This window comes from Clinocottus analis, unplaced genomic scaffold (assembly GCF_023055335.1).
Source record: "Clinocottus analis isolate CAN_PGR_092001 unplaced genomic scaffold, fCliAna1.0.p SCAF_3, whole genome shotgun sequence".
In the NCBI taxonomy this organism is placed as follows: Eukaryota; Metazoa; Chordata; class Actinopteri; order Perciformes; family Cottidae; genus Clinocottus; species Clinocottus analis.
The window spans coordinates 15,654,818-15,677,976 of record NW_027176042.1 but is presented as its reverse complement, the minus strand read 5'-3'; the positions used below and the strand labels follow the sequence as shown (position 1 = coordinate 15,677,976).

At 39.9% G+C, this 23,159-nt stretch overlaps 1 protein-coding gene across 3 annotated transcripts in view; it reads left to right on the top strand.

Moving 5' to 3' along the window:
• Positions 1 to 23,159, top strand: part of cacna2d2a (calcium channel, voltage-dependent, alpha 2/delta subunit 2a) — a 136,963-nt gene that overhangs the window by 17,526 nt on the left and 96,278 nt on the right. For all 3 annotated transcript variants that reach the window (XM_068594217.1, XM_068594216.1, XM_068594215.1), the window contains exon 3: positions 21,757 to 21,873. In XM_068594217.1, coding sequence (XP_068450318.1) covers positions 21,757 to 21,873 — 117 coding nt within the window. The remainder of the gene's footprint in view (positions 1 to 21,756; positions 21,874 to 23,159) is intronic.

Genomic DNA, 23,159 nt, shown 5'->3' with positions numbered 1-23,159 from the left:
TCTGTTTTTGCCTACATGCAGCTTAGCTTCCATTGTCATGCGGATGTGGATGACATGTGAGGGAATTTTTGGGGATGCTCGGAGGGATTTAAGACTCACTGACACAGTGAAGTTGAGCTTTCATCTGTGTTTTGGTGGAATACAGTAGTTGGTGTTTCCTGTGTGTTTGCATTCATGTAGCTACACAAGTGGTCTCTTGAGTTTTTCGGTGTGATGATTAAAACACGTGTAGCTGCGCGCATGGCCGTGTATATGTGCACTGGCGAGTGTTTTTGTGAACTCTGGACCACCAGCTCATTTCACACACAGACAGACATCAAAGGCAGTTTGAATTAACCCTGCGTGTCGGGGCCGCTCTGCATGCCATCCTCAATTTCACATCTCTGCTGCTGCAGCAGAACCAAACTTACATGCCCATTGATATTGAAATGAACAGATGGAGGTTTGCCATGCACCGAATCGCCATCCTGCACTGAAAAAAAGATAAAACTTCAAAAGAGCAGGGATACATTTGGATCTGTTTGCAGGTGCTGAAGACGTATGTCGTCGAAGATGTAGTGAAAGTCTTCTGTGTCTCAGAGAAAGTGTGGGTAAAGGTCAGGTATCATGTTTTTCTTATTAAAGCTGGTCAATTGTGTTTCCATTACAGCCTTTTGCAAAGGCCTGCTCCCTTTCTCCTTGATTAGACACTGCAAAAATGATGTCATGGTCTCATAAAAGAACACACGCACACACACACACAACCACACACACACACACACACACACACACACACACACACAGGTACACACATCAAAGCATGTACCTCACCTCTTTTAACCCACTTTCAAATCCATAACAGGTAGCCGTGGCCACATTCACCATATTGTTTTTTTAGTGTGTCCAAATTGTGTTTTTGGATTGTTTTGACGAGACAGCGCTGCCTTTGCCTCCAAATACTCATTTTCACATGTTCACCTCATCTTGGCAGCTAATTTAATTTTCATATTGTATTTATTGATCTGACCAACTTCAATTTCCTGCAGCGGTATGATTCTGTTGCACGATGACGATCATATGGATGCACAGGCGAGGTTGGCGGGGATGGAAATAGTGATGAAGAACGTGATGATGATAATTTCTGCGGGTGATTGTGATTGGGATGAGTCGTATGCTGATTAGAGAGTAGTGTCTGAAGATGGCTGGCGGTTGCTGCAGTATAGGTGAGAGAATCCATCAGCTGCACTGTGTATTTTTAATATCTCCCTGCCATCAGGAGGCTGCCATGACAGCTAGTCAGTAAACACATTCATATTTCATTAATCTGGCCTCTCTTCTCCTCTCTCCTCTCCCAAGCAGCCTCTTATTGTCTCCTCTAGAGGTTGTTCAGTAATCCACTGAGACCTTACCTCATCCTACAGTGTTACCTGCACCCACACACATACGCACTCTGATGTATAAGTACTATAGTCGGATATCTTTTACCGTGGTTATTTAGCATACGCTCTCTGAGTCTATAATGGTTAAATTGAAGTGTATAGGACCACTGTTAATACAAATACACCCACATACTGTATCCATGCACCCTAGCACTTGTATGTAAAGTATTGTAAGCACACATACACAGCGTTTATCCCACTGACACATGAAAACACAAAAATAGCTGTTAGGTTAAACAACTTTAAACAAGTGGATGCTCTTTAAACAACATATATCTTAACTCTGTTCACATTGTACATGAGTAGAGATGTGTTTGTCATGTCTGAAATATGCGTGGGTTTATTTTTTCACATACTCACCCACTCACTGTTTTATCAGTGCTTGTCAAAACAGGGCCACGCAAACCACAATAGAGGAAATAGCATTACATAACTCTGGCAGGCCTGAGGTTGGCACTACAAGTGCATACTGAATAAGGGAGGTTTAGGATGACAGTTCTTGATCTTAGAAATAACACACGACAAAGCAATCACAACTCAATCACAACTTGTACTTCCCTTATCTGGAGATTTTGACTTATTCGCCTCTTTCTGTCACTGGACAGCTCTGCAGTGCACCGTTCTCTTCTTTAAAGTTCACAAATTTAGGTGACAAAATAATTAAAGCGAAACTTTCATCAGTTCAGCAGTATCATGTCGGAACGTCAACCAATAGTTTCTTCATAAAACTGCTCACAACAAGAACTGTGGGTATTTCGAGTAATCTTTCTATGATTTATGAAAAATAGTTTTTTCAATATACTTTTGTCCCTTTGACCGTCACAAGGCTAGTGCCATGTTTTCCCATTATATTCAAAAGAAGTTTGACATCTCTTCGGCTGATTTAGGCCGAACTCACGTCAGTCTCCAAAAATCTGCAGTAGATAAAAAAATACTGTTCCTTTTTTCATTTTAAGGCCAATATAAATGAAGGAGATGTCCTGATAGGTGAAGCACAAGTAATACTAATAGCATTAAAAATAACTCCGTGATATTGAAATATTCCTGTAAACCATGACAGATATAGAGCCAGGAAGCACAATACTCTGAAACTTAAGCAAATACATGGAATTCAGGTCATGTTTCATTTTATGATTTTACATCTGTGCTTATTTACAGCTGGAAGTTTTAACATCTTCAGCTTTCGAATTTGATCAAATCTGCTGATGGAAAATTGAAAGAACAACTGAATTAGTGAAGTCTAAAGGACAATAATTATTTCACTTTGTACACATTTGAAAGCCAACTCACACATTTCCTTAAACAACAGTCCACATACACTGTCAGTAGGATCGTCTGTTTCATCTTCAGCCATTTGTGTTATTTAATCTTTTCACACTATTAATAAATTGTCCATAATCTGTTCCTACTATGTCTGTAAGAAAGTGGCAACGCTTTGTACTTAATCATGCAATGTCTCTATCATCATGTTGACTAAAAACAAGAGTCCCTTTTTGCAAATATATGTTGAAATGAACTAATGATTTGGCACTAATGGTTCATCACCAACTATTTTTAAAAAGATAATTTGGGCCTGACCTAGTACACAGAGACTTGAAGTTTGGCACTTTAACTGTATATGTCAAATGATTCATCACATGTTAAAGTCCGGCCAAAAGCAGAGTTCATTTCAGAGTGTAATTTATTTTTTCATGTCAATAAAATGGTAATGGTCATTGCTTACAAGGTGGCATTTTAGTTAAGATATGTCCCGTAGTTCTTGTACCTTACTGAAAAGAACATTTGTCTCTGCCCATAATGAAGGCTCGCTGTAAATGTTGCTCATATGAATTATTCAGCTGCACTCAGCTCAACTGATCTTGGTGCTTTTGTACATTGTGTGCGTGTTTGTAGCCGCTCCAGATAAAGATTACGTTACAGGTCTGCGGAGCGGGAAAAAGGGATAAAGCTGTTTGTATTGGATAGGATTTAGCATCAAATGAGGAAGATAAATAGTCCATCCAGGACTGATTGAGCCTCAAGGATAGAAGAGCGTAGTGAGGTGTGTGTATGTACACATGTGCACCTGTGTGGAGCTTAGGTGTATGAGGAAAAGATTGAGTTACAGCTATATCATAAAGAAGGAGGAAATATGTTACAATGACATCATTTTTTTACTTGCCGGTGTGTGGTCTTTGTGAAAATGTTTTGGCATTGAAGTTGTTTTAATTGTTGATTTGAATGTATTGGGGGTTGGAAACAGTCTCACCTGCAGGGCCTTCAGGGCCGGCTGGGACTTCTTCTCCTCAGCACCTCAATGACCAGGAAGATCAGCCGACTTGAGCTCATGGCACACAGACACAGAAGCTGCACACTAAATCTGTGGGCCGGATCCACTTGTATTTCAACTGCCCTTTGGTCCCTGACCATGTCCACGCATGTCTATTTTCAAACAGGCTGTTAGTCACTGGCTTTTCCTCGGCTCTTTAAAATTCCAGTGAAATGGAAATTGTGTCCTGTGACAAATGATTTGCAGTTGATTGGACTGCTAAAAGTTGGTGACACACACACACACACACACACACACACACACACACACACACACACACACACACACACACACACACACACACACCTGTTTATAATGATAAAAGGGAATCTCGGCCCAATTGATTTTTCTACAGTCTACAGTCTACACCCGAACAGTTGTTTATGTCTGCTACAGCAGCACACAATTTGTTGTCAGCAGCTGTAGCAAGCTAGTTGGTTTAGACCGGCTTGTCGGGTTCAACAAGCTCGGACAACGATTTGTGTCAAACTGTATGCTGACCGTTCAGCTATAAAATGTGATTTATAATTTATCTTATACAATTAAACAACTTTTTTTTTCCTAAATTTTCATTGTTTTCCCTATTGTACCAAAAAAACATTTTAAAGCCATGACCCCAAAACTGAAGTACATTCAGAACTAACCACTAAAAAACCTTCAGTCTACTTGTATCCACACACTCTTCTTATATCCCCACATTGCTCTGTTTGCTATTGCAATCCAGGAACGGTGAAGTGTATGACCGATGTGGCGAGCTAGTCGTTTGTAAATGAGTGCAGGATGAATCATCAAACATTTGAAACCATTACACAGAAAAGAAAATGGATCCAATGAGGATTTTAATGTTAACATAGTCTGATACTTCATTTTTGAGATACTGGCATATGACATGTGATATATGAACAATTAACACAGGGACACAGAATACAACTGCAGAAGTGTGTTGCTTCATTTCACTGGGACTTGAAGATACAGTCGACTATTGACTCAAAAGGCACGTGTCTAACGGAGAGTCTCTCAGTATCTGCAGCACTCAAATTAGCAGCTTTTAGTCACAGCTCTATCTATGACTCAACGCTACAGACTCTGAGTTGATAGCCAAGGCTGAGGTCAACTGTGCACTTCTCTTTCTCTTTCTATTACGACATACTGTAATATAAATCTTACTAAAAACATGCCAAAAGACTGTGTCAGTTTGTCAGCAGACCATTTTTACTTGTTTAATAATTGAGGGACCTTTTTCAACCCATTAGGCATCCATTTATATTCTAATTTGAAAATCTAATACAAGGTTTCTGGCATTTACTTGCAGGCATATGAGTTATACACACAATTATCGATAGATATTGGTTAAAACATAATTGTAAAAAATGACCTGTTGGTTTTAATTTCAAAATAGTTACACATGGAACCTTTAAATCCTATTCATGTGTGTATACTTAAAAACTAGCTTAAGTGTGGCAGTTACGTGACAAATAAATAACAACAATTTACGGGACAATTTACAGCACATTTATGTTTTGTAGGTATAGCTACGAACACTATATGAGAGTTTGAGTGGTGTACAATTACAAGAGGGATTCAAATCAAATACTTCAGAATCTTTTCTTGTTCCTAAAAGTTGCAGATTGATTGATATTATTGGTGGAAATTGGTTGGAACTAGCACACTTCATATTTTGTTTCACAGGAAGAAAAGATCATTTCCTTTTTATATCCTTTTTTTCTGCATATTGCCGTGGATGGTATATCTAAAGGGGTCAAATACTCATTATCCAATCTAACTCAACTTTGAAAGGCAGAAGACAACCTTTGAATAAAAACTTTAGGAAATCAAGACATTTGGCAGATTGCATGACTGAGAGGGCACCCATAGAGAGTCACCATGCACCCATAAATGAGTGGGCCACTGTTACAGTGAATGACTATCATTTAGTCCTTAAAAGGAGTTCTGCAGTATTTAGCGAGCAGGAAAACCACGAACTCTAACACTTCGAGAAAAGTTGTCACAACAATTTATAATATTACCGAGCTGCAACTGAGCATGTACCATGAAGCCAGGCGAAGTGCACATCAATCTAAGTTTAGGTAGAAAACATTGGGCCTTTCTTTGCAAGGCTTGGCTTTATTGTTTTCTACTATAGCTCTTGGTCAATGAATAGTGTAAATTACGGATGCTTTCGTCAATGACGATAAATCCACTTTTTAATGTCGCCAGAACAGTTCAGTTAAAGGTCTGGCAACTGTCGCAGTGATAAATAACCCCAATTAATCCCAGAGTACTAACAATTAATCAAACTGGTATGTACAAACAAAACTATGCTGAAAGATATCAAGCTACTTTTCGGTTATTTGCTCTTGATTGTTTTTATGCTCTCGCTGAGATGCAGGTGAAAAGGAAATTAGCCTGGGACTGGAGACCAATTGAAACATGTAACTGGTTGATATTACCTCAGTCTTCATTGTGTTCAAATGGACACATTCTGCTTCCCGTTATCCTGCAGTAAAAGAGAAATGATCGAGTGTATGAAGAGAAAATATGCAACTCAGGTATAAGACCCACAGTCAGACTTTTGTGTTTGCTTTTTTTTCTTCTCTCAAACACATAACGAAACCACAGGGACAGACTCACTAAAGTGGAAATTGAAACTTACAGCTTGAGGAATGAGAATTTTATGAAATAGTTTCCTTTGAACTGTAGCTTTTACGGATGTACGCACCAAAGCGTAAACTTTCTAGCTCTAAAGAGGATCATTCTTTTCAGCCATCAGTCAGGCTGGTTCACAGTCCCTCTGCCTCAAATATTTTTGACACACACAAACACTTGAGTGTATGTATGAGACATGAATGATGATCTTTTATCAGTATGTCTCTGCAGCTCTATGCCATGCTACAGGGGTTGCATCTAACATCGAGCATCCAATAATGTCCACATATTATTCTATAAAGCTTTATATTAGCGTTGTTACTTTCTTCATGATGCATACATTGTGGTACATGGATTCTTATAGTGAATGTTTGGGTGACCTAAATTAAGCTTTGCAATCCAAAGCGGATTTTACAAACTACAGTCAGGTTTTTGTAAGTCACAGAAGTTATTTCATGTAAATTATCTTGATTATCTTAATCCAGCTGTGGATTATTTTGACTTTGTGACTATTGTAGACCAATATAGATATTTTTTAATCATGATTTGTAACTGATAGTTTTGTAATTTATTCTTTTAAAAAATTTTTAAATTCTATTTGGATTTTTGAATCTCTGCCATCATAACTTATGACGTCATTGGCCTAAAAACAGCACTAAATCCTTTATTTGAATAAAGGGCTTCATCAGAATTAATGAGCTAGTTTTGAACTCATCCGTGCGTGCTCCCTCATGACATCGACAATGTTATCTTTTCTTCACCTGTCTCTATCTGTCCTGTACGCGGAGTGGCCATGTGTCTGTGGAGAGCCGCTTCCCGAGTGGTTCGGAAGTTACGTGTTCTATAAGTCTGCCTTTAAGCGGTGAAACGTGAGAGCAGCTTATTAATGATTACCGTGCTCCGCTGAAGAATGAACATAGGAGAAACACTGACTTGTGCAGAAATAACGGGTTTAAACAGAAGGAATCGAAATTTAAAATAAAAAAATTGCAAAATCAACATCATGAATGGAGCTTCCAACCATTCTGTGGAGCCCTAATTACAGCAGTGCTTTATTGTGAAATATTACACTGTAGCTTAAGAACCACCGGCTCATAACTCAGAGTCTGTTACATGAGTTGTTGCTTCTTACATACAAGTAGAAAGCCAACGTTGGGACCCGGCATGCTTGTGTGTTGTATGATAACATAGTAAGCAAGGCCCTGTATTGATCTCTATTTTAATCATGTGTTTGTAGAGCTTTTCAAGGAGCAGCCTGTGCAACAATCAATGTCTTGAACATGCAGTCACACACTTTAAAACAATGCTGATTGACAGCCTTCTTAATTGTTGTCTTTGTTTATGCCACACAACTTTGGAGGACTAACGCTGTCTCTGGCGCTGGGATTTTGTTGTTCTGAGCTGTCTTGAGTTTCGGTTGAAACGAATATGGCAAGCAACATTGGCTCATGAAAATAGAGTTTTTTTGGTGTGGCATGAGAATTGTCAGCCTAACAAAGGAAACTAAAAGCTTGAGATGTTGCCGCTCATGTCTGTTTTCCTCACAAGGATTTTGAGCGCCATATTTGTTCTGGTTACTTTTGATTGGTAAACACTTGAATTGTATTGATTTTAATTGATATGCAGAATTTAAATAAATTATAAATACTAGTTTCTCCATAACTATGTGGAAAATGAACTGTGTGGAAATCAATGAAAATGTGAATTTGAAGTGAAATGAAGTAATGTGAAGTGATTTACGAGTTCCACTCAGGGTAGCTAAAGTTAGGACTCATTAAAGTCCTAACTTTAGAAGTGTGGAAAAAGTATACTTGGAAGACAGCCTTACCAAAGTATGTTCTTACTGGAAGGCGATTGGATGTTATCTCTTTCACTTACTAAACATCCAACATGACTACTTTAATACTGTAATCAGTCTCAATCCATTGAAGTTATCTAATGTAGTGATAGTATCCTCTGTTATGAAGCACAATAGTCTTTGGAAAATCATTATTTGAAACTTACTGTTATTACATAAGTACTTACAGTAAAAGGAACAACTTAAGGAGAGAGATTTTCTTCTATTTTTTCAAATGCAAAAATAGCATACAAATAAAGTAAATTAATTGTAGTTAATAATTTAGAGTATTTTTTACTCTATTTAGTTTTCATATTTAACTCTACATAATGATATATTTTCTAGAATTAGATTCAATTCTACATAGAATTGTATTCAACTCTAATTAGAATTCTAAATAGAATTGTATTCAACTCCATTCAACTCTTTTCCGTTCCATAAACCGTCAGCGCGTTCCAGCGTAGCGGAACATGCTGGAAACGGAACTTAAGGAACCGTGGTGGGCGTGGTCACGCTGTTTTACTCCAATAGATTTAGTTATGAATATTTGCCCCTACTCTACTGGCTACCGCTAAAATGATCAAATGTTTCTCTTTTAGAGGAATATAATTGCAGTAGAAGGGTGTACTTTTGTCAATGTTTTTTATTAGTTTCGGACACTGTTGCATATAAGCTAAAAAGCTCCAGTACATGAGCTCTATGCCTAAGCCTTGTTTAATTTTAACCCTTTTTAGCTGACAGATTTTCTTTGGTTAACATGCTGCTCGATTGAGAAAATGGACCACTGTGAAAATGTATGTTTTCTTTACTATGTTTGGCAGTGTTTTCATTCACGGTATGCATTTTGGAAAAAGTATATTAACATGGAAGCAGTTGCAAACCTTGAATGGTCACCTTTTGTTTCTTGCCACCATTTCGTCCTCAGGTGCTGAGGACCTGAGATGTTGTTGGGTTTTACTGTAATTGGTTGTCAGTCAACTATGATTCTGTAAAGTGTTTTGTCTCGCAGACGTTGTGGAATGTTTTCGGTAATGAACCTGATCCATGTGACACTTTTGTTGATCCCTGTTTTTGTATTTGCAGGTTTAATGGATGTATAATTGCTTGCTTATGAATATCAGATCTGCATGCAAAGAGGAGTAAAATTGCGGGCTTTCAGCAGCCAAACGGCGTGCTGGTCCTGATGAGAGGGATCCGACCCAGTTATGTGGAAACCAGCACGCTCTGCTGGGAGACATCAAAGCAGAATCACACATTGTGTTTGTTCTCATGTGATTTGTGATCACACAGGGCATTGTACCTCCGACCTGGAGTGGAGTGAGGCATATGTTGGACACAACTGTCCAATTATGTCAAACATTTAAATGTTAGAGTTGCACTAAGAGGTATTATTAGCCTGGGCATTCAAGGGTAAAGCATTGGACAAGCCAGCCTCAAATATTGTTGCTGTAAATTCAATAGGTTTAATTTATTGGTTGGGTTAATGAAGTTGAGCTATAATACATATTGGAATGAGTATACAGTATAAAGTATATATTTTTTAATCCATTTATGAGTGTTTGTGTGGTCCATGTTCGGTATTTTATTAAGGCCATGGATGCTGTTGTGGGGGTGACCAGTGAAGTGGTTAAGCCCTGGCTCTCTTTCTAGCGCGCAGAATGGCGAGGCATTAATCTGGCCCAGCTGGACAGAAGGAAATTAATGATCATTTACACTGACGACATAATCAGGCTTCACGCCGTCCTCCGATACTAAATTGCTTCTTTTGTTCCACAAGATCTCCGTCTTTCTCTCCCCATCTCTCTCTGTCAGTGTCTTTTCCTTTCTCTCGCGCTCTCAACTCTCGCTTTCTTTCTTTCTTTCTTTTTTTTCCAGGTCCTTCTCTGTTATCGGTCATTAAGTGCTACGTTTCCATGGAAACAGCCAGTTTGGCAGGAATTGGCATGCTGTAAAAGCGACCCTGTGATGTTCAATATGGAGAACTACCCTCCTTCCACTGAGAGCTTGTCCATTGCGTCGTTACAAACCTGTTAGGGAAGCAACGTTTTTGAGGAGGTAAAGAACGAGGATGAAGCCGACGTCTCTCAGCAGGGGGAAATATGGAAGGTTGTTGAGGGCAGAGGCGTACACATGGCACTTTGAAGACGTCCCCTCCGTCCCTTATCTGGCAACCAGGGTTTGTATAGCTGTACCCTTAGTGCCGTCACTTCTAAAAGCAGTGACCCTGTTGGCAGGTGACATGGGGGGCTGTCTGTGTGTAATTAGGCTGTGCTCCTTGTGTAATGACCTAGCATGGAGCCGCTCTCTATCAGGCGCAGCAGACAGCCGCTGTTAGTGTCAGACAGTGGGGAGGCGGGAGGAAGGGGTTCGGCCATCACCAAGGGCGAGCCTATAGGACGATTCTGCAGCCCCATCTCTCAGAGGGCAGGTTAAATTGAGTTCCTGAGTCAGTGAAAATCCCCCTATCGCTTATCAAAAGGCAAGAGGGTTAAATATTCAGTCTGGGAGGTTTGAAATGTAATCTGCACTGTGAGTTTAAATTGTCTTTGGATTCCTCCCTCTCTGCTCTCTTCTGCCTGTGGTAAGACAGTGATAAGTGGGCCAGAACAAAATGGCTGACTGTCACTCAGGTATGTGCTGGACCTGCAGAGTCGGACTTAACTCAACTTGTGATAAGTCACTTGTGATACCAAGTTAAAAAACGTTATCCGATATAAATTTGAGAGCTACTTTCAAAGCCAACATTGATATATTCTGCATGATTCTGCTTTATAAATGTGTTAAAATATAAAATTACTTCGACAAATGAGATAATTCAATTTACATTTGGCTTTTTCCCAAATTTTCCAATGACAAACATTGCTCTTTTGAAACAAATAAAATGTACCAGATTGCTTCTCGATTAAGTTTGTTGTAGGCTTTGTTCAGGCGGTTGACTGGGTCATCTCTTATTGCTAAGGTTAGCGGCTGAGGTTCTCCTGGCCTTGAGCAAAGCAGTGAACCCTAAATGGATCCTGATACTTGTTAATTTAAGAAAAGCAACATACGTTTAGAATCTAAAAAGTACACTGTCCAACTTAACTTGGATGACAGGGAATTAAGACACATTTCTTTCCAGTGTTTAGCTCTGTTCAACACATTCTTGCATGTTCAGATAATGAGCACTGTATTCCACTGCTGTGCATCCTACACATGCTATTTATCTCCATATAAATTATATAATAACACCTTATTGACCTTTGCTGCTCTAATACCTCTATGAAGACACTTCTCCAAATTATAACTGATCCAAGCTTGGCTGTCTCCGGCTCTGCACGTTGCTTCCTCTCAGCTCATTATCCATTTCATATTTACTGACGCTCGACCAGAGGGAACTTAGCGGGGGAGATTTAAGATGACTTGTCTTATTTACAGAGTTTACAGGAGTAGTAAGGCTTCCAGAGATGCAGTATTTCTTTAGTATGATATCCAACACAGTGAAAACAGAAAGACAAAAATAGCATGAATTGTAGTCACTATAGCTTAGCAGAGATGGTTGATGTGCAGAGCAGGAGCAAGGTGGGAGAGATGATGAAGATATGAGCTGCTGAAGAGGACAGACAGACAGACAGATGGCGTGAAGGAGCAGCGTTGCCTTTACTTTCTGCCATGCTTGACCTCGACCAACAATATGAGTGTGAGCAGGGAGCTGCCAACCAAAAGTAACGCAATTGGACATTGATTATTTAAACATAATGAACTGAGAACATAGCTTTAATATTCTCAAGAGGCTGCACTCTACAATATGCTTCTCAAAGAGAAGGGGAGTTCTTCTTTGAATTTATATATTTTTCTTTCGTACATCATTTTTCAAACTAGGAGAGCACACGATGAGACAGTGTTTAGCCAGCCATTTGTATCAATAAAGCAAAACAAGCTCAACTCACAGTTCGGCTGATGGACAGGTGCCAAGGCTTCATCAGTAGCGTGGAAGTGGCGCAGTAATTAGTCAAATGAGGAGGAAGTGGAAGAGACACGACAGAAAGAGAAACCCCCTGGGGCTGTGTCTCCTCTGCAGAAGGACCTCCACGGCCCACTAAAATGCAGACGCACACAGACACATACCAAAACATAATATGCACAGTTTCACACATTAGAAGTATTTTAGTTGCAGAAACAAGGAGCACACATGTCCCCCAGAAATAATGTTCACGCCGACAAATTTATAGACGAACACTCATCCTCATCACATATTATTTTCGCGACTTAATGCGGTGGGACGGGAGATGAAACTCAGTTGTATGTTTGATAAACTTCAGCCCCTGCCTGAGACATTACTGTGACACTACATGCAGTTTTAGAGCTACATATGTTATTGAATAGGGGCTGGGATCGGAAGGGGGTGGAGGAAGTCAAGAAAATAAGAGAAATAGTGGTAGGAAGAATTATAGGGAGTATATTTTTGTGGCTGTCTATTTGAGAAAACCTAGTGGAAGGGAAAAACAATTCCCTACCATCAGCAAGTTAATAAAAAGGCTGCAGTTTATCTCTGTCTAAAAGACAAATACCCTGACTGAGGATGGAAAGGAGGAGGGGAACAGGGAGAGGCTGCCCCACATTTCCCTTGGTCCTTCCTCGCTCCAACAAGTCCCTTACTATGAATCCTTCTCTCTGATAGTTGCCAACTGACTGGATGATTTTCACCGAGTGAGTCCTGTTAAATCATGCGATCACTTCATACTTCTTTATGACCCTTTGCTTCTGCTGACAGAGCTAATTCATGCATACATTAAAAAAAACTGGGCAGTTAAAAGATCACTGTGGGCTCCATCTGTCCAGCTGGTCTTGTTTGCCTGTTGGTTTGCGCCGTCTGCGGCCTGGCACAGTAAATACCCCCCTCACACTGTCATATTGGCATATTCATCTACTAGCAGAGTCAGATTATTGTATCAGCTCATTTGGGAGAAAAGGGGGCTCAGTGATGTAAGATACAGTGTTCAAGGTCAGTTTTAGTAAGGGTCTTTATTGTCTCTTGGTCAGTTAAACTGGCCTACAATGACGAATCAGTTATGGCTCTTTGATTTGAATCTTCCAGATGTGGCAATCACTAATTACAAGCATGTCGAGCGAGCAGCCTCTAGATCTTGTATAATGTGACACAAGTGAGCTCTGGATGAAGATGATAATCACATTACTTAGGATGTTGGTGAGTTGCAGTGAAGCAGTGAAGACAGCAAGTTTAAATACACTGATTACATTTGAATGAGACTATACAGCACCTGCAGGTGAAAACGCTATTTCAGAGAGGAGGATTAGACAAGGCTGAGTGTATGCAAAGTCCTGTCTCTGTGGGGTGTTTGTTCACGTGTGTGCGGTTGCGATCGTGCGTGTAAATAATGTTTTGCTTTGTTCAGACCTGTTTGTATCACCAGTGGACAATCCCTCTGATAATGTTACAGAATCCAACCCACTATACCCCCCCTTCCCTCCATGTCATCTTTTTGTTTCTTTCTCTCTTCTCTTCTAATCTCCAATTCTTCCCAAGGGTGTATGTAAATATTTAGCCCAACCTTTGTTTTCTGTGATGAGTACCCGGATGCAGCGAGCTCTGAGTTACTCTGTGTTGGCACTGGCCCCCTGTGTTGCCTCTAAGACTATGAGGGAATTATGTGATTTTTTTCTTCTTTTTGCAGTACATTAACCAGCTAGACCTTGGATAGCTCAACCTGTGAATAGTTGTCATTTGGCAATTAACAGGATGCACGAGTTGGTCGAGCTGGTACAGTTGCGTGTGTGTATAATTAACTCTTCATTTAGCTCGACACACCATAGTTACTGTTGCATGTCAAGCTTTCATTTCTGGCACTCAACATGATGTTGTACTGAACGACTGAGGCCAAAGCTGCATGTACGACACAGACATCCAGCATTGTCATAGTTAATGACCCATTTGGAAAACTAAATATACTCAGACTATTGTAAAAAGACTGTTAATCTTACTTTACTTCATGCTTGATGTTAGAAGAGAAGAGGCTTTTAGGATAAGGGTGAACCAATCACAGTCTCTCTGGTAACGTTGGATGTGGTTGCTGGAGACTAAACTGAAAGAGTTGTGTCAGGATGTGCGATACAAGACAGAAAGGAAATGCTACCTGTGACAGGTTGTTTTCTTTAGCGTAACCTGTAACCTATTAACTAATGTAACCAAGTTTGTTAGTAAACTAGCCGAACATGAAAACGATTGCAGTTGTGATGAAAGAGCACATAAACACACTTTGCTAATTCATTCTTCACACTCTTGCTCTTTGTTTTTAGAAATGCTGAAGAAGAAAAAACAACACCCACTTCCACCACTCAAAATGCAGATCTCAATGCTTCGGCATGTGGAGAAATCCAAAGCTAAACAGACTTGCATATAGTTCCGGTTGCTAAGCTATGGTTGCACGATCGCGCCATCAATGTGTCGTTCCATTCACTGAAGAAAAATCCAAATGAAACCTTGGAAAAGCGAAATGCAAATCAGGCCGAAAACATTCTTGTTTTGGCAGATGAATCACTCATCACATAGATTGTAGACTGTGTTTTTTTGGCATGATGCAGTTCCAAGCTGTGGTAGACAGTCAGAGTCAGAGTATATATGCCATCAAAGCAGGTGGCAGATTAGCTGTATACATGTTGTTCATTGCTGACACAGTTATCTGTCCCTTTTGCTCCTCTGTGTCATTAAGACAGGAAATCTCTCTGGGACACCAAAGCTTCACAATAGAAGTCAATGTTTCTGCTTTTTCTGCATCTGACTGGACTCTGGAGGCTTCCAGTCCTGTTGAACTATGAGAGGCTTCTGGTGTGTTTGTGTCTTATCCAGCTCCTCTGAGGGGCTGCTGCTCCCGATGTGCTCTCTCTTATTGAGCTCTTCCCGCAGCCTGTTGAAGCCGGGCTTGCTCGGCAGAGCCCACTAATATTCCTTAATGATGTGGCATCTGTCTCTGTCAACCTCCGTGCTGCAGCAGCCAGACGGGGCCTATTGTGGCTGACTTCACACCAAGATAAGCAGTCCTCTCTTCGACACAGACGAAGGGACAATAATATCAACACGAGCGACTACCAGCGAACATGGCGAAAAAGTCAACAAATAAGTCTTAATATAAAGTGACAGCAGCAGACAGAAATCTTTTTCATTTGTTATCATTTTTACTGTTTTGACTCTCCTCTGCTGCAGTGATGGCAAGAGGAACATCTTGAAAAATTCAAGGTTTGTGCAATAACCCAAGTTCTTTTCTACTTTTTTTGCCGCTTCAACCTGTTTTTTTTTTTCTTCTTTTTTTTAATAACTCCACAGAAGTTGAGGAATACGGGGATTGACTTGCAGAACAGTGGACTCATGATTGCTGATTTTTGGGAGCCAGCTCAATCAGCATGGCACTTATTTACAGTCATTTTCTGGAGTCTCGCCACCCTCTGTCTTCCCATCTGTGTGTTTACAGTGACACTCAGAGCTTGGCACACTGGAACCAGTCATCATGGCTAAAGATGACAATGTGACTATGTGTGACGTGGACTGTATATGAGGGCGTGAATGTGAGTTTGCGCACGTGTGCATTTGCTTGTCTCATTGTGTGTGTGTGTGTGTGTGTGTGTGTGTGTGTGTGTGTGTGTGTGTGTGTGTGTGTGTGTGTGCGTGTGTGTGTGTGTGTGTGTGATTTTTTTCACTGTGTGTTTGACTGTCGTGACTGCCAGATAAAGCATATTGGTCGCAATTTGGCATCGTAGCTTCTGTCGTATCCTGTGTGAGTGTTAGCAGCAGAAGGTTTGATTGGCCGTCATTGGCACTCTGCGCAGCCACCTCTCCTCTTTTTTTCTGCGAGAATGACAGGCCTACACAGAAAGCTGCCCAGGCGTCACAGCCTCGAGCCAAAAGCATAACTGATTAACACTGCTAAATTTCTCTGCAGCCTTTCCAATCCATGAATTATCGTTCCTCTTTTCAGAAAGGATGGGCACCACGAAACAGTCACATCCATTTTATTTCATTTGTATCCTTTTCTATGTTCTTTTTTCATATTGAAAAATGCTGCTTAGAGCTGACGTTTCTCTATAATGTAAATAGGACTTAACCAGGCACATAATCTTTGAGTGGAAAAACAGGCTTTCAAGTAAATAAATGAATACATGGGCTCATATTTGTTCCCTTTAGAATAGCTTGTTTGTTCTGCTGTGGGGATGTCCACTACGAAGGCGGTATAAAGTTGGGGAGAGTACATTTATTAAGTAGTGCATAAGTACAAATTTGAGCTTCAGTACGGCGGGTACAATGATATTTAGTTGTTGTTGGAATGCATAGTAGACTTGTTCTACTTTACATCAAACAGCTGTGTACTTATATATATATTTTTTTTAAAACTTAATTTGCTCACTAAAAGATTTTCATTTTCATCAACAATAGTCATATTTTTCTTTATTTCTTCTATTTATGTATTTGTACAAGTACCTACAAAGGGTTTGCCTCAGCTAAACACTGAATATGATGATCAGTAAAGTTTTCTGCCACACTGCTTGTTTTTTTTCTTCTTTCCCTGTAGCTGCCCCATTACCTGTGAGTGAGTCAAGCTCCAAAGCCCTCCAATATAATTTCAGGCAGGCTGATGTGCTTATGGCCCTTCAGCAATGATGGTCACTCATCTCCAACCTCTACCTAAAGGGGATTTAAAGCTCCTCAGGCCTATCGTGGCCAGCATTACCATGTGCTGTCGCAGTCTGCACCCAGCGCTCCTCCAACCTCATGCTCGTTGGCCGGCTGCTACTTTCTGGGCTGGAGCGCTGTCTGGTTGACAGCACAGCTCAATCTTCTCCCAGAATGGACAAGGACCTCATCTGCTCGTTACAGGAGCTTGTAATGGGCCAACCTGTCAGAGAGATGAGCACCCTACAGTACTATCTATCTTTATGTGTCTCCCTTTGTATTTTATTAGTCCATGTAGAGTGATAAAAAGAATAAAACAGACTCTTCTCAGGCAAACATCCGTAGTGTTTCTCATACAAAATGGCAGAAAAACTGATATCGGTGCTGTTTATGTGGCAGTACACGATATACAAGAGACACAGGTCACTGGAGAGGAGGACACACTGTGTAGGAGGATACAGTACACTGCTGTCATGCCCATTTACACTGGAGAGCGTGACCGCTCAGGTATATGATACTGCTCTATCACCTGTTGGACTTGTGTAAATTGAGTGGTGGGCAACATGGACACATTTATAATCACAAAACCTCCAAAGTCTTTTTCGGTATGTTATGATATTTTGTAAACTATTTAAAGTTTTGTAGTTGTTCTGTTTGTGTGTTTTTAGTCCAACAGAGTCTTAACATTTTCATATATTGACGATAGTATGCTGTGACAGATTGTGGTGAAATTTAACTTTATTATTCGTTCAGTTATTCATTAAGACATCAGAAACATAATATCTATATATAGACATTTTGGCATGACGTTGAAAAATGGTAATATTTAATAATGTTTTCGCCCTGTGTGGTTTTATTTTCTGTCTGAGCAGCAGAGGAGGTTAATATGTAGAACACGATCCACACATGTGTATGGGGAATAAACTGTAATTTGTATTCCTTTCCTGGACCACTATTGATACTGATGAAGCAGTTAAATGGTCTGCTTTTATGTGAGACCTGGGTGCTGCTGTGCATTTACCAAGTGAGTGTGTGTTGCAGCAGCTTATTTTCATACATTTTGGACCACAATGACAGTGGTTGACTAACATTGTCATTGGTTTGCTTGCTCTATACTTTGAGGATATATTTAAGCGCTGCATTAACTAAAAAAGAAGCTGTTTGCTGATTGTAGCAGCAGAGACCTCACAATTATATACAGTACATTTGACTCTGTTTAAAACCTTAAATATACAGAATGTAGGACAAGTCATGGAAGTTGCGTTATTCCATGTTTTTCCCCTAAAGAATTCTCTTACAGATCATTTTTCCTGACAAAAACCTACTGCGTATTATGATAAATTAAATTGTTTTTGATTACACAGATGAAGCAATATGAGTCTTATTGATCACTGTCTTTTTTGTTTTGTTTCTAAGCTCAATGTAGACAATGTTCTGCCGGTAATGTCCCGGAGACAGCCATGAATCTTCTGTAGAGAGGCCGACCCAGAGAGCACTACCTCACATTAAGGGAATGAATATTGATTTAAAAACAAATTTGACATGGTTTTTTAAATCGAGTTGAAAAATGCATTGCTTAAAAGAGTCAAGGGTTTGTAGTCCGTCAATGGAGCGGAGAAATCGTCTTTCTTGTTCTATGGTTTAATAAAATTCCATTAATGGCTTTTTCAACCTTGAGAAAAGGCCCTCTCAAATGGTGAGCCTCACTGTGTGAGTGCATGTGCAAATGTGAGGGGAAATTAATGAACACCATGTGCGTAAATACTATATGTGATTATTGATTTCAAGAATTACGACCGCTCCATTCAAAAACGAAGCGTAATGACTAATTCCTTGGTGTGTGTGTGTGTGTGTGTGTGTGTGTGTGTGTGTGTGTGTGTGTGTGTGTGTGTGTGTGTGTGTGTGTGTACATGTGTGCATGGACTGTTGAATTGAGGATTAATGACTTATTCAGGGTGAACACCTGATTGAAACCAAACTAAAAGAATTGAACCACCTTTTTCACTCATCAAACCCCATTGTGTTTGCAGATTGCACCTTCACTTTTCACTTTGAGAAGTAGTTTAAAGTGTTGTTTGAAACTAAGCAGGATGCCTCATCCCTCAGAGGGCGGCCAAAATAAGACACCAGGCAATCTTTTCAGAGTGCTCGGTTGGCATGGTCTGAGCTTGTGGGGCCACGTTTGCCTGCTCGGTGGTCCAGTGGAGGGAAACTGCTTCTGGCCGCCAGCCCAGCTTTCAGCTCGACAGAGACGGATCATATGGACGCCAGTGTTTTCTTTTCCTAATTGCTGCACATCGACACATCAATCCAATAGATCATTCAATCATTTTTCATACAAAATCAAGAGATTTGTACTTTGGTAAATACTGTATGTGAATGTTTTGTTTATACACAAGCATGAGACTCTCAGACGATGTGCGTATTTCAATCATGTTGTATCTAATTAACGTGGGTGCCGTAGAGTTTCAAACACCCACAACTGTCATTGAAAGGCCACAATAGCCTAGTTCAATTGATTCGTAACCTAATCACAAGATACACACAAACAATGACTTGCTCATTGTGAACAGACCCAACTGATCAGCACACAATAGCAGGCGTCCTGCAAGAGACTGGCAATGACTGCAATGCTGACATTTCTTTTACCTCCATTGTTTAGTTTTTTAATTGCGTAATTGTCACACTTTGTGGTCAAAATGTGTAGTCGGTCTTATTCATACAGAACTTAATTTTGTAAAATCCAAAATAAATTTTGCTTGTCTTCAGCATTACTGTTTGTTTGAAGGTGCTACATTTAAAATGTATTAATTCATTAATATACAGTCAAACAACAATTTGCAATGCTAAGGTGTAATGTCTATCCAAGCAGATAATGAAGTCTCACTCCCTCTCGGTGTGTTGTAATGTGAGCTTCTCTGTGCTCCACACATGCATGTTAGTTCATGTAGGTCCCTGTGTGTGTTACCCACAAGCTAGCTAATCTCCCTTGCTTTGCATCAGGCTATGTTCGTGCTGTTAGCAACGTTAGCTGCTAGTCCCCGGCTCCGCTGTTACCATTGGGAGAGCCCTGTGGAGGCAATCCCTCAACAGATACAGTAAACCCTGAATCTGAATTTAGAACATTTTAATGACACACACAAAAGCATTGTTTCATATGATTTAGATTTTGTCTTTTGTTATCATTATGTCATTCTCACAACTGACAAATACAAATAACTAATGATGCAGATAGCTCTTTTTTCCCTTCAATTTGTCATTTGCTAGCGATGAGCTCTGTAACTGAAATAAAAGAAATATAAGAAATGGTTTAATTTGGTTGTAACGACCAGATTTCTGTTGAAAATCCCACCTGCTCATTAACATACTGCAGTTAATTAAAGAACCAATCTTGAGTCTTGCTGAAAAAACAACAGGAAGCTGAAATTGACCTCTTATAATTCTTAGTTCTTCAAAATCAAGAACTGTAAAATTCAGAATGTGTTATTTTACCCAATTTGACTATATTTTGCCGATTTAGAGCCAGCGACTACACCTGCAGCAGACTACATCACTACCTGTCCGTCACATTTTCTGTGTTGCTTTTAAGTTCTCCATGTTTAAAAAGGCATTTGACATTTATACATAAGGAGAAAGATTTGAAGTGTCTGAAGTATTTTGCACACAGATCAGCTGCATTCAACAAGTACAATGTCATTAGCTCAGGCTTCCTTTAGCTGCTGTGGCTTCACACTCGCTTTACTCAGACTTAAACTGTAGCTCAACATGTACCTTTTTATTCTTGTTTTCTTCCAAATTGAGGTACATTGTGTCGTATCATGTATGTAGAGTTTGAAGTGTTTATAATTGCTTGACTAAATGATTGATTGAAGAAACAAATTTATATTACCTCAAACTATAGGAAGTTAACTACACACAACCAAATGAATGCAACATTTAAGCCTCACATTAAGAGATTTAAAAATATCATAATTGCTTTAAAATATTCAACAACAACAGGCTTTTCCAGGGTTTTCTTCAGAAGAACTGTACAAAATGGTTTTATGATGTGAAAGTGGGTCTTGTGGTGTCTTAGGGCAGCAGGATAAGTGGTAATCCCTCGGGTGGTGCTCTGTTGTAGACTACAGATCCTTTAGAGCCTGTGCCGCTGAGTCAGCAGCCTTTCCAATTCTTCCAGGGGGTGCAGACTAATCTCCCGAGTACCTTCCTCTGTCAGCGGTCCAAGCATCTGTCGTTTTGCCTCTGGATGCTACTTTGCAAACATCCCAGTGCCTTGTGGCATCCCAAAACAATTTTTCTTACTTATTGTTTTTTTGTGGTTTTCAAAGGCTGTGTCTGTTTGCGGCCTACCTGATCTAATTCTTCTAACAACCCAGTAAGAGCGCTTGATTAATTGCTGTTTCTCAGTATGTTGTAATTCCTACTTGCACTTTAACGAGGGTATTATGGTCCTTCAGAGGAAAGTTCTTTGGCCTGTTTGGTTTACAATTGCCTTCAGTAACCGGTTAGATGAAGTCATGAATGTGTTTTTGCGAAGCTGTAAACAAGGCTACTTGCGTTAGTTCCGAAAGAGTTAACATTGTGGAGATACAAGGTGTTCACCCAGCAGTGGGGATCTGCTGGAGTTTGCATTTATTTAATTTGATCCTGACTGCCAGACTGCAGCTGGCTAGCTAAGTGCTTTGCTATTAGGGCTCTGTTCTGTGTTTAATTCTCCTGCAGTGCTGGGCCTTATGGGTATAACGCCAGGCTGCGCACTGCCTGCTTTACAGTAAATGTTTACTATCGTGTGTTCTACCTCGAGAATAATCAAACCGCTCCGCCTTCTTAATTAAACTAATGGCTCTGGTAATCTGACCTGTGATTCAATTTTGTTCTCCTTCTGCAGATTTATAATGAGAAGAAGAGCCAGTTTGAAATCAAGAGAAACAACCCCAAAGACTTGGTGGATAGAGTGGCACGGGACATCTCCAAGCTGCTCAACAGTAAGAGGAAAGCCCTGGAGGTAAGAGAAACATGCACTATAAGATATGTGAAGCACAACCATCAAAATATATATCAAATATAATATATTATATAAATTAATTGATATACATGTATCCTTATTGTTTTAATACAATAGTAATGATTGGAGACAGTCACCTCTGTTGTATTTTTGGCCCAGCACGAGTTTGTGTTTTTTTTTTTTTATATTGGAGACATGTATTCTGAAAGATAGTTTGCGTGAAGCATGAAAAAAAGATGATGATTTCAATGTCCTGCATTGTGGGGTATAATTATTACCACCGTTCTGCTCAGACAGCCCTGTGATTAGTTAAAATTTGTTTCGCTCTCACAGTGGGGAACCTCTAACCCTTTAGAGAAGAAGAGAAGGGGAGATAGAGAAGCAGAAACGCTGATTGACAAGGAGGAAAATGAGAAAAGTATACACAATCACCTTTTAATTTTCAAAAGCCAGAGATACAGAAAAGAAGCGTTTGTGCTCCTCCTAAAAATTTGGATGGAAAAATCAAAATGTTGTCCTCTGATTAGTAGTCTGTTTTACAGTTGTGTTCAAATTATTTTCACACTTAAAATTACAGGACATTTTGAGAGCATATAATTCCCAAATTACCTGATTAGAATTTGTAATTATTGCTATTTAAAGCTGAATGTGTTCTTTCTTTCCACAATGGCAGAGAGGCACTCCTTTTAATCAGTTTGGTGACTCTCATCATCTCCGCACACACACAGCTACACACACATCTACATACACACTGATTCCTTTTAATCACTGTGATCATCTTCATCGTATCGTGCCTGAGCTACACTCCCAGACGGAAATTGTGGAGGCTGTAATGCTTTTGAAAAATCCTTAAAACTTTACCCTGCATTTATATGTATATTTCACATGCAATACAGACAGAAACATTCATATCACAAAAAGCTTTGATTTACACTCCTGAACACAGGTTTCATCAATGTAGAGTTTGAATTTCATCCGTAGAGCACCTTATTTGAGAGACGGTCCACTTTCCTTCCCTCTGTTTCTGCTAAAATATGGTCACTCGTGACAAAAGCATTGGCAGTTTTTAACACAGTTGAAACCGTATAAAGGGGCAGAAGTGTATATCTTTTAAGAGCATGATGTCTTGTGGGATGAAGGACTATCATGCCAAGGAGCAGAAGTCTCTTAAAGGCACAGTTAATTCCACAGCTTGGATCCTAAAAGGAAAAACAGCGTTACTCTACGTCTCCCGTGGTCATGTGTTGGATTAGATTTAGAAGGCAATGACCCGCCAACCCTGTTTT